At 45.0% G+C, this 12,179-nt stretch overlaps 1 protein-coding gene across 1 annotated transcript in view; it reads left to right on the top strand.

The window, feature by feature from the left end:
• The window catches only part of rasgrp3 (RAS guanyl releasing protein 3 (calcium and DAG-regulated)), a 55,019-nt gene extending 43,772 nt beyond the window's left edge, over window positions 1-11,247 (top strand). The window contains exons 13-17 of the mRNA XM_069141865.1: window positions 3,054-3,201; window positions 5,707-5,743; window positions 7,872-8,021; window positions 8,210-8,577; window positions 10,461-11,247. Coding sequence (XP_068997966.1) covers window positions 3,054-3,201; window positions 5,707-5,743; window positions 7,872-8,021; window positions 8,210-8,577; window positions 10,461-10,469 — 712 coding nt within the window. The 3' untranslated portion in view covers window positions 10,470-11,247. The remainder of the gene's footprint in view (window positions 1-3,053; window positions 3,202-5,706; window positions 5,744-7,871; window positions 8,022-8,209; window positions 8,578-10,460) is intronic.
• The last annotated feature ends 932 nt before the right edge of the window (window positions 11,248-12,179 follow it).

Here is a 12,179-nt window from a genome sequence, read left to right as displayed (position 1 = left end):
ATTCTACTTTATTTAAACTTTTTATTTCAATACGTTTTTAACATGATTCATGAAACAATCTTTTCTTTCAAAGCTACAGGGAGCTTGTCTTAGTTGCATCGATACAGTGCACACTCTAAATATGGAGAGTTCAACTTTAGCATGAGCCATGGAGACAGAATAGGCACATTAATGTGAAATAAACCAGGTTGAAAAAAAGATTAGATTGTAGACAAGCGGCAACCATCAGTGATGTCATCAACCATAATCCATCAGTGATGTCATTGTTGGTTTGTGAACGTTATGAATCCTCCAGTTCAGATTTTGTCCGTCACCATCTTGCTAGTTCAGAGTAGTTTGGAGCAGGAAGTGACCATATTTGGACGAGCCGGGGGAGGAGCCAGCGGTGGAACTGACCAATCTGATTGGAAACCTGACAATACTACATCCCGCCCACCGATAGCTGTAACCTGACCACAGACCTGTCAATCAAACAGACACGCCCCCAAAAATAGGTCTTCTTGAATCTTCTTTTCTAATGAATGAGGGATTATTTTCAGCTGGACCTCCAGAAAACTAATAAGAAAGAGTGACTTTAGCTAACAACACCGAGATAACTGATGGACACATTTTATTCACTTTGGATTTGATGAGAGAAGTTGAATGGGAGTCTATGGAGCCGGAGGCTTTTTGGAGCCGACCTCTAGTGGCACTCGCTGGTATTACAGCTAAAGACACTTCTGGATCGGAACCATTTTACAGTCCTGAAGCTTCGAACACTTTTATATCCAGTCTATAGTTTATATCCAGTCTGTAGTTGTACATCAAGTCTGTGGTTATATATCCAGTCTGTGGTTTTATATCCAGTCTGTGGTTTTATATCCAGTCTGTAGTTTTATATCTAGTCTGTAGTTTTCTATCCAGTCTGTGGTTTTATATCCAGTCTGTAGTTTTCTATCCAGTCTGTGGTTTTATATCCAGTCTGTGTTTTATATCCAGTCTGTGGTTTTATATCCAGTCTGTAGTTTTATATCCCGTCTGTGGTTTTATGTCCAGTCTGTAGTTTTATATTCAGTCTGTAGTTTTCTATCCAGTCTGTAGTTTTCTATCCAGTCTGTGTTTTATATCCAGTCTGTAGTTTTATATCCAGTCTGTGTTTTATATCCAGTCTGTGGTTTTATATCCAGTCTGTGTTTTATATCCAGTCTGTGGTTTTATATCCAGTCTGTGTTTTTATATCCAGTCTGTGGTTTTATATCCAGTCTGTAGTTTTATATCCAGTCTGTGGTTTTATATCCAGTCTGTGTTTTTATATCCAGTCTGTAGTTTTATATCCCGTCTGTGGTTTTATGTCCAATCTGTTTTATATCTAGTCTGTAGTTTTATATCCAGGCTGTAGTTTTATATCCAGTCTGTGGTTTTATATGCAGTCTGTAGTTTTATATCCCGTCTGTGGTTTTATGTCCAGTCTGTGGTTTTATATCCAGTCTGCAGTTTTCTATCCAGTCTGTGGTTTTATATCCAGTCTGTGTTTTATATCCAGTCTGTGGTTTTATATCCAGTCTGTAGTTTTATATCCCGTCTGTGGTTTTATATCCAGTCTGTGTTTTATATCCAGTCTGTGGTTTTATATCCAGTCTGTAGTTTTATATCCCGTCTGTGGTTTTATATCCAGTCTGTAGTTTTATATCCCGTCTGTGGTTTTATGTCCAGTCTGTAGTTTTATATTCAGTCTGTAGTTTTCTATCCAGTCTGTAGTTTTCTATCCAGTCTGTGTTTTATATCCAGTCTGTAGTTTTATATCCAGTCTGTGTTTTATATCCAGTCTGTGGTTTTATATCCAGTCTGTGTTTTATATCCAGTCTGTGGTTTTATATCCAGTCTGTAGTTTTATATCCCGTCTGTGGTTTTATATCCAGTCTGTGTTTTATATCCAGTCTGTGGTTTTATATCCAGTCTGTAGTTTTATATCCCGTCTGTGGTTTTATGTCCAGTCTGTAGTTTTATATTCAGTCTGTAGTTTTCTATCCAGTCTGTAGTTTTCTATCCAGTCTGTGTTTTATATTCAGTCTGTAGTTTTCTATCCAGTCTGTAGTTTTCTATCCAGTCTGTGTTTTATATCCAGTCTGTAGTTTTATATCCAGTCTGTGTTTTATATCCAGTCTGTGGTTTTATATCCAGTCTGTGGTTTTATATCCAGTCTGTGTTTTATATCCAGTCTGTGGTTTTATATCCAGTCTGTGTTTTATATCCAGTCTGTGGTTTTATATCCAGTCTGTAGTTTTATATCCCGTCTGTGGTTTTATATCCAGTCTGTGTTTTATATCCAGTCTGTGGTTTTATATCCAGTCTGTAGTTTTATATCCCGTCTGTGGTTTTATGTCCAGTCTGTAGTTTTATATTCAGTCTGTAGTTTTCTATCCAGTCTGTAGTTTTCTATCCAGTCTGTGTTTTATATTCAGTCTGTAGTTTTCTATCCAGTCTGTAGTTTTCTATCCAGTCTGTGTTTTATATCCAGTCTGTAGTTTTATATCCAGTCTGTGTTTTATATCCAGTCTGTGGTTTTATATCCAGTCTGTGTTTTATATCCAGTCTGTGGTTTTATATCCAGTCTGTGTTTTTATATCCAGTCTGTGGTTTTATATCCAGTCTGTAGTTTTATATCCAGTCTGTGGTTTTATATCCAGTCTGTGTTTTTATATCCAGTCTGTAGTTTTATATCCCGTCTGTGGTTTTATGTCCAATCTGTTTTATATCTAGTCTATAGTTTTATATCCAGGCTGTAGTTTTATATCCAGTCTGTGGTTTTATATGCAGTCTGTAGTTTTATATCCAGGCTGTAGTTTTATATCCAGTCTGTGGTTTTATATGCAGTCTGTAGTTTTATATCCAGTCTGTGGTTTTATATCCGGTCTGTGGTTTTATATCCAGTCTGTGGTTTTATTTCCGGTCTGTGTGTAAGATGCAGATGGGACATGTGCTGAGGTGTGACCACAGGTTGAGAACCACTGCTGAATCTTGTGATTGAACAACAGAGCAGCTGTAAATCATCATTCTCTCGTCTCTCCTTCCAGAGACGGACTGATCAGTAAGGATGAAATGATTGCGTACTTCCTGCGGGCCAACCCTCTGCTCCAGTGCAAGATGGGACCAGGATTCATCCACAGCTTCCAGGAGATGACGTACCTGAAGCCCACCTTCTGTGAACATTGTGCTGGATTTGTGTGTATCTCTAACATCCTGTCACTACATGTCTCACACTCCCTTTAGTTTTACTGACTGCACAAAAATTTCACAGTTACTGTGACAAGCATCTTTGTCGTCAGCGGGGTTCTGTCAGCACGAATGAACAACACTTAGCCAAAGGACCGTTCAACGTATTTATTCTAACAACAACAACTCCACATCAATATCCGTGCGCTCTTCCGCCGAGCCTCTGATCACCCGACACACGTCAAGCCATTTATCCCAATTATGTTCATCGTCATGTATAAATTTATGAATCATGGACTTTAAAGTCTTATTCAGACGCTCCACAAAACCGTCAGTCTGTGGGTGATAAACACTGGTCCGAATAAACTTAATGCCCAGTAATCCATAAAGTTCTCTCAGTGTTCGTGACATGAACTGGGTTCCCTGCTCAGTCAGAATCTCTTTCGGGATTCCGACTCTGGAGATGACCTGAAACAGAGCCTGCGCAACACTCTTTGCTGAAATGCTGCGCAACGGCACTGCCTCGGGATATCGTGTTGCGTAATCCACCAGGACTAACACAAAGCGATATCCGCGTGCATTCCAGTGAAATTGCCCGATGAGGTCCATGCCAATACGGTCAAATGGAACCTCCATCAAGGGTAGCGGATGTAAAGGTGCCCTCGGAATGGCCGGCTGGTTTACCAGCTGACACTCCGGGCAAGATGCACACCAACGGCGCACATCCCCCCGGATGCCCGGCCAGTAAAACCGGGCCATTATCCGGTCCAGAGTTTTATCATATCCCATGTGGCCAGCCATCGGGTTATAATGAGCCGCCTGGAAAATCATTTCCCGACGGCTTTTCGGCACCAACAACTGGGTGTTTTCTTGACCTGTTTGAGTGTCACGACTCACTCTATATAGTCTGTCCCTAATCAATAAGAAGTGCAGATATGACAGCGCTGCGTCAGGGCGCACCAGCTGACCATCAATTCTCATCACTTGGTCAAAGGCGAAGCGTAGAGTATCGTCCCGAGACTGCTCAAGTGGAAAATCCTCCATGGAGTGTAATTCGGGAACCAGCAGAGACTCCGCTGTTTCCCCCTCCCCGTCTGCAGTGTCGGACAACTTCGCGTCACAGCTGAGCACCCTCAGTGCCCTCCAACACTAAGATCATCTGGATTACATCCATGAGTGGATACTCCTTCCGGCAGTGCCCGGGCCGCCCACACCTCCAACACTCCTGCCCTGACATCTGAGGGGCCCCCGGTAGGTTGGAAAAGGTGCCTGTAGCTGCTGGGACCTGTGGAGACACAACATGAGGGAGAGGGTGAGGCCGTGGAGCTGGCAGTGGCCGAGCCGGGAGCTGTGGCTGGAACTTCCTCCAAGGGGCAGGAATCAGCCAAGCGGGGCCCCACGAGCGCCCGCCGTCTTCCTGACCGTGGGGGTGGAGCGCGAGGTGGTCCTCTGCCAAAGTGATGGCGGTCTCCAGCGACGCGGGACGGTGGCAGCGGACCTACGCTGACGTCTTGACTGGCAGCCCCTCCACGAACTGTTCGGTCACCACATTTTCCAGCACGGCCTGCTCCCCCACCGAGCTCCCCAGCTGCAACCACCTGGCTGCGGCATCCCATAGCCGCTGGGCGTGAGCGAAGGTCCGGTCCTAGGGCCCCAGCCTGGCTTCGCGGAACCGCCGTCTATGTTCCTCCGGGGAGAGGCCAAGCCGGTCCACGATGGCTTTTCTCACGTCAGCGTAGTCCTGTCTGGCAGCGGGTGGCAACCCCAGGGCCGCCGTTTGAGGCTCCCCAGCCAAGAGAGGCAAGAGCCGAACCGCCCACTCCACTGCAGGTCAACCACACGCCTCCGTCATTGCCTCGTCTCTAAAAATGACTGCACATCGTCTGCTACAGTCATTTTATGCAGAACCACTCCTGCTAATGTAGCGGGGGGCGGCGCCAGCAGAGCTGCAGCCGACCGTGCAGCGAGCTGTTCCAGCGCTAACACTCTAACACAACAACTCCACATCAATATCCGTGCCTCCGATCACCCGACACACATCCGGTCTGCAGCCAGTCTTCTGCTCAGTCTCTCCAGGAGTGCCCCGTCTGGTGTCCTGCTACTTGGTTTCATGCAGGAAGAGAGGGACAGTCAGGGATCAGTTTCAGCTGAGGCCAATTAACCCTCTCTCAGGCATCATTCCCTGAACCACTCCCCCAATCAGCCCCTCCTGGAGCTGAGCCAAACCACACCCCACTACCAAAGTTACATAATAATTAAACTGACTTGTCTAATAGCATAAGTGTTATGGGACATGACAAATCTATAAATTCAGACACATACTTTATATTTTTGTATATCTTTAGAGTAGTTTCACCAGCTCATGTTTTCTGTGTTAGAGCATCACAATAAGTGTGATCAGCACAACAGAGACCCACTCATATGTTTGTTTTTACAATATGTTTCTAATCTTTATTACCAGATGTTATTTTTTTCTGTTTTCTGTACCAATGTTCTTTATTTTTGGCCCTGCAGCTCTGGGGAATCATCAAACAGGGATACAAGTGCAAAGGTACAGTTTCACCTCTGAAAGCTTTTCCAGATATAAAAATCACACACATAACATTTCAATTTAACACTATCTTGTCATGTCTTACCATGCCTTAATATTTTATAACATTTAATAATACTTTATTTTGAATAATAATTTCTCTGATTTGGCTTTAAAGAACAAACAAGGAAAACGGGTAATGATTTTGCTGGGAAATCAGTAGAAGCATATTTATTCCTTCCTTTTCCCTGAAAAATTCAGACTCCAGTGTTTGGTGTGAACACAGTTTCAAGAAAACAGATGAAAAGATCTCAAGGTTCACTTGCTTCCTTATTCTTGATTTTTTGACCATATCCCAGAGTCTTCATCAGTAACAAGTCTTTTAACCTTAATGAGCATACACAGTAGGTCTGATTTGGCTACCGACAACCTGCTATTTATGAGGTAGCAGCGCTGTAGTAAAGTTTTAACCAGGTTTAGGTAAAAATCATGGTTTAGTTTAAAAATACAAACTTCATTAAGGATAGCAGACTTTTGTGATAAGGGTTACAATAATAAACAGAGAATTAAGGTCATGTAAAGGTTATGGTTAAAAGAAACAACACTGACTATCGTTATGAAACAGAAAATAAGGAGCAGTCTCCCATTTTGAAGTCCAATGTTTGGTCGACCCTTTCATCCACCCCGACCTCCTCCCTTCATTATTTGTGCTTTAGTTTACTGCAACTGACGTCTGCTTTTGCGCCAATCAAAACCTTTTTACAGCCACTAGAGGTCGCCTAACAGTTTAATGTAACTAAGGGTCAGTAATCTGCTACACGGATGACCAATGGAGTCGTTTTTGTCCCAGAATTGTCGACTTTTAACTTTTCAACCATTCTGAGCACCTTGACGACGACCAAGCCAGTAGGAGCCATCTGTGCTCTTCAGGACTGACTCCACCAACCTGAAGCTGTGGATGACTGCAAAAGTACGTGTAGGAAGCCAATACTCCACCATCAGAGCAGGTGACAAGGTGGCCCATTACAACTGCAAGGGACAAATGATCTTGGGCCATCTAAGTAGAAAAGGCCGCACACGCCCCGAGAATCAGCATCCATTTCCAGGACAGAGGCCAAACGTGGTGCATGTGGAAGGACATCCAGGACATCACCAACTACAAGATCCCCTGCTTGTTACAGGCAGGTGATGTTGTTCCGATGTGCTGAACAACTTCTACAAAGAGTTTCAGGTGCAGAGTGAAGAAGACCCGTCCTCCCAGAAACCAGGTGCTGTGTCCAACCAGGGCTAATGTTTCAACGTGCTTCAAGGCCACCTCTATCGTCCATGTGGCCTGCCTCAATGACTACCATCTCATTTCACTCACAGCCATAATGAAGAAGTGCATCAGAAGGCTCTTCAGGTATCATCCAAACTGTTTTAAACGTGATGCAATCACCACCACCCTTCAACTGGCCTTCACCCATCTGGACAGAAAGGAACTGGAAGACAGGAGGATCCCCGCCAGTTCAGATCAGGAGCATCTCCAACACCACCACGCCGACCAAACAGGCCTTCAGATAATCAAGTTCGTCGATGACAGGACTGTGGTGGGTCTCATTAGGAAGAACGATGAGTCAGCATGCAAAGCGGCTAGAGGACTGGTGCAGCGAGCGGTGGATCTGACCAATCTGATTGGAAACCTGAAGATACTACATCCCGCCCACCGATAGCTGAAACCTGACTGCACCACAGGCCTGTCAATCAAACAGACACGCCCCCAAAAACAGGTCTTCTTGAATCTTCTTTTCTAATGAATGAGGGATTATTTTCAGATGGACCTCCAGAAAACTAATAAGAAGGAGCGACTTTAGCTAACAACACCGAGATAACTGATGGACACATTTTATTCACTTTGGATTTGATGAGAGAAGTTGAATGGGAGTCTATGGAGCCGGAGGCTTTTTGGAGCCAACCTCTAGTGGCACTCGCTGGTATTGCAGCCTAAGACACTTCTGAGTCTGAACCATTTTTCGGAGACGGAAGCTACGAACATTTTTATATGGTTTCAAACTGTCGTGACACCCAAGATTCTTCTTCGTGGTGCATCTCCATTAAGACCAATGCTTGAACTTTTGACTGCAAGTTAATGTACCGTTTGTTTTTGCAGACTGCGGCGTTAACTGTCACAAACAGTGCAGAGAGCTGCTGGTTCTGGCCTGCAGGAAGCTGATCCGCTCCGGCTCCCTGGGCAGTGTTTCCCCGGACAGACTGACCCACAGCTCTCTGCCCAGCAGCCCTGCACTGCCCACCTGTAAAGGTAACCTTCAACTACTACATATATATTCTGCACAAATACCATGAATTGCACACAAGTATTTATTCAGGTAAAGCTAAACGCATACGCAAAGATATCTTTATTTTACATGTTAGATTTTACTGACTTTCATCAGGGTGTAAACGGAGTACCAACGATGAGCTGAGAATCGTTTATGTTTCCTTCTTCAGATGAGGATGAAGTCTTTGAGTTCCCAGCAGTCCCATCAGCAGGTCCAGCTCTGGACCCCCAGTCCATCACCCTGATGACCGGCTCGGCCCAGAGGATCTCCGTCCGCCTACAGCGGGCCACGGCCAGCCAGGCCACCCAGACAGAGCCCTTGTGGCCCGAACACAACTGGGGGGCCACGGACGGCGGCTCCCACACCTTCCCCAAAATGAAATACAGGACTCACAGGAAGACATCTAAAAATAAGGGTTTTGCGCGCTGGGAGAACCAGAACGACGGGCAGCACCAGGTGGTTTCCTCCCGGTGCAGCGTGGAGAATCCGAACATCTCCGGAGAGCATGTACAGAATGGGCTGACGCACCGAGAGAAGGTAAAGGAACAAAGAGCTGTACATTTGTTCTTAAAGGGGACATGTTTCATATTTTAACTCCAGAAAAACATTCACTCATCTGGAAGTCACATGGAGACATGAAAACTTTCAGGTGGAGGGACTCGGACAGGACACAGTCCACTCTGGACTCGGGAATCATCGGCCACTTACGAGGTTCTTTCAGAACTTACAGCTTCTTCTCATTGTCCTCAGAGAATCACATTGTCGTACTGATAATGTCATTTGTTGATAAGGACTGAGATTATTTCATCAAACAGCATTGATATCTTCTTCACCAAAAGTTCCCAGAATCGAATTTATCCTCAAGAACCAACGTCCAAGATCGTCCTCAGGGACAGACGCTTCACCAGCACATCGGTTGGTCGCTCGTCAATTATTCCCTCTCTTAAAAAGTCCTGAACCTTCAGAGAGTATCACCCCCTGATAGAACTGGTACAGGACATGCGGTCCTCAAAATGTTCCTGTGATGTGTCCTTGGGAGGAAAATTTAACTCTAAAATTATGACGCAGTTTTTCCAACTTTAGTCACAGGGAGAGGCTTTTTTTCAAAAACGTGTCGTTTCCTGAACATGGCCTTAGTTTTAAAAGAAGCTGCAGTAACGTCTGATGTCAGTGTTTTGATTGTGAAACCAGAGGTGGAAACCATTCGGTTCCTTGACTGTCTTCTACTGACAACTAAATACTGATGACCAGAAAAACTCCTGAAACAGAAAATATTCAAACTCTCTTAAACAGTGAATTTGACAACCTGAAGTCTCAGGGCATCCTTTTGTTTCCTCTAATGTGTGTTTTGGTGGAGATTACTGAGAATCACTGATCACATGATGACATGTTTAGTCGTGAAGTACGGTTGAGTTGACTGCATGTTGAGGAAATTGACACTCGTTTTGACGTTACCAGACATTAACTCACGTGACATTATGTTTTAAAAAAGAAACTCAGCAACATTCAGGGTTTCAGATTTATTCAGATTTTTATTTAGTGATTTGAATTTAAATCATGTTTGCACAGTGATCGTCAGTGAGAGAACCGAAGAGAACGACACATTTGGCAGCTTTTCTATGAATCAGAAGAGAGTCCAAAATAAAGTGAAAGAAACAAAACCAAAAACTCTGTAGCTCAAACAGACTAAAACCAGAACCGGCCCAGGGGAGGCGCAGCCAGCTCTGGACCGGGCTAGAGGTGAACTGAGAAACCAGCCGTCTGAAGACATTAAGCAGGTTGAAAAAACAAAGTTCCCCATCGGCCAGGTTCATGTTGCCGGCTGGGTTGTAGAAGGACCTAAACTCAGCACACAGTGGAACATGTTCAGTAAACATAAAGCTTTACTTCCAAAGACTCATAGAGAGTCCAGACAAGAGAAGGCAAAGAAAAGTCCAAAAACTTTAAAACAGGAAGTGCAGTCCAGAGTTTATTAAACCTCCAAATAAAGAAGCACGTCATGAAGACGCTGATTTCCAATCCAGCATGTAGGAGAACCTGAAGGGGATTTTATGTACCGGCTGGGTGATTGCAGAGTGGCTGCAGGTGGGGCAGACTGGGAACAGGTGAGGTAGGCGGGACATACAGGTAAGGTGGGTGGGGCATACAGGAGGCCAAGCCCACAGAGCGACCGAGGCTCTCTGGTGGGTGGAGGGAGCGATGCAGGCAGCAGATCAGAATCTTGACAGCGAGGGCTGATGCTTTGAGCTGAGATTACATTTTTGATATTTCAACATTTTCTTTTATGAATAAACACAAATAACAGCTAATTATAGAAAGAAAAAAAAAAGGCATGGGAAGAACAGTGGTTTAGTAAATGTTTTGATGCCAGAATTTCAGACGCAGAAGACCAAATGTGTCTCCTCTTTCTTCCCCTCCAGGACAGCTGACTTGGTCACCGGGCTGAGGGCCAGTTCCAGGGGCCCAGAGAGCCTCTAGCAGCTGGGACCAGGAAGCTTCCTTCATTGTGGGAGGTTCTGGGCTGCCTAAGGTCTCCGTTCACGGACCCGGAGCTGTCACGTCCTCTTCAGACTTGATCCCGGATGGAGTAGCTGCCACCAGAGAGGATCTCAGTGAATCATCGCTGCAGAAAGATTTCGTTCGGTTCCAGGATGCACAGAACATCAGCACTTGAAACAGTGAGCAGACACAAAGTGTGTAACAGGTTCAGTTTAGTGGATCAGCGCCGGCCAGTTAATTTACAGCAGCTCAGGAACTGTTTGACGGAAGTAAAGACAGGAACAGGAATCATCTCCTGCTGGACCTGCAAGTTCTACAGTGAGCTGATCAGAGGAAACCCGGTGGATGTGGGAGAGTGTGCAGATATCTGGATGTGAGTTGCCAACAAAGGGAAAGTGAAATGGAAAGTGAATGTTAAGGGAATCCAACCTGCTGCCATACAGACCAAGGAGCAGGACTGATGACACCTGCTTTTATTTTGAAGGAGATTTCTGAATGTGTGCTGCTTTAAAACGTATTCATTCCTCCAGTGTCTGTATCTGACAGTGTGGTTAACCCTGCCTTCAGCTTACAGGCTGCTCAGTTAACTTCCCCAAAACACGAGGAAAAATGTAATTATATTTTTTTTAAATGATCATCAGGTATGGAACATTTCAACTGCGACATTAAAACAAATAACCAAGAAATAAAGTGAAATATGATATACGCTATTATTTGTATTTCCTTTGTACAGATGTATTTTGTGTGTCCGAATTAAAAGGGCAGGATTGTAACTATGTTTCACTAACTGAAAGACTTTTTTATTGTGAGATGAATTTTCCTGCCACATTACAACCAAACCACATGTCTGCACAAAAGAGTGAGTCAAAAGTGGAACTAAATGTAAGTTCCGCTAACTCTGAATATGAAGCAGGGTTGGAAGTTATCGCGGTAACTTCAGGTTTAACTCTGGGATTGAATACTGAGAAAATGGTTCCCTTCTTACATCACCATGGCAACTAATGCTGCAGACATAACCTGCTCCTGAGCAGACGGTCCTGTGTGGAGTGAGACGGTTCTCTGTGGGGTGAGACGATCTACTGTGGGGTGAGACAGTCCTCTGTGAAGTGAAATGGTCTGCTATGGAGTGAGACAGTCTACTGTGGGGTGAGACAGTCCTCTGTGAAGTGAAATGGTCTGCTTTGGAGTGAGACTGTCCTCTGTGGGGTGAGACGGTCCTCTGTGGGGTAAGACGATCTACTGTGGGGTGAGACAGTCCTCTGTGGAGTGAAATGGTCTGCTATGGAGTGAGACGGTCTTCTGTGGGGCGAGACGGTCCACTGAGGGGTGAGACGGTCCTCTGTGGAGTGAAATGGTCTGCCATGGAGTGAGACGGTCCTCTGTGGGGTGAGACGGTCTTCTGTGTGGTGAGTCGGTCTTCTGTGGGGTGAGATGGTCCTTTGAGGTGTGAGACAGTCCTCTGGGGTGAGACGGTCCTCTGTGGAGTGAAATGGTCTGCTATGGAGTGAGATGGTACTCTGTGGGGTGAGACTGTCCTCTGTGTGGTCAGACGGTCTTCTGTGGGGTGAGACGGTCCTCTGGGGTGAGACGGTCCTCTGTGGAGTGAAATGGTCTGCTTTGGAGTGAGACTGTCCTCTGTG

Source organism: Embiotoca jacksoni, unplaced genomic scaffold (assembly GCF_022577435.1).
Source record: "Embiotoca jacksoni isolate LCO1_2020_lvr unplaced genomic scaffold, fEmbJac1.0.p SCAF_92, whole genome shotgun sequence".
Classification (NCBI taxonomy): domain Eukaryota; kingdom Metazoa; phylum Chordata; class Actinopteri; family Embiotocidae; genus Embiotoca; species Embiotoca jacksoni.
This window is presented reverse-complemented; position numbering and strand designations above follow the sequence as displayed.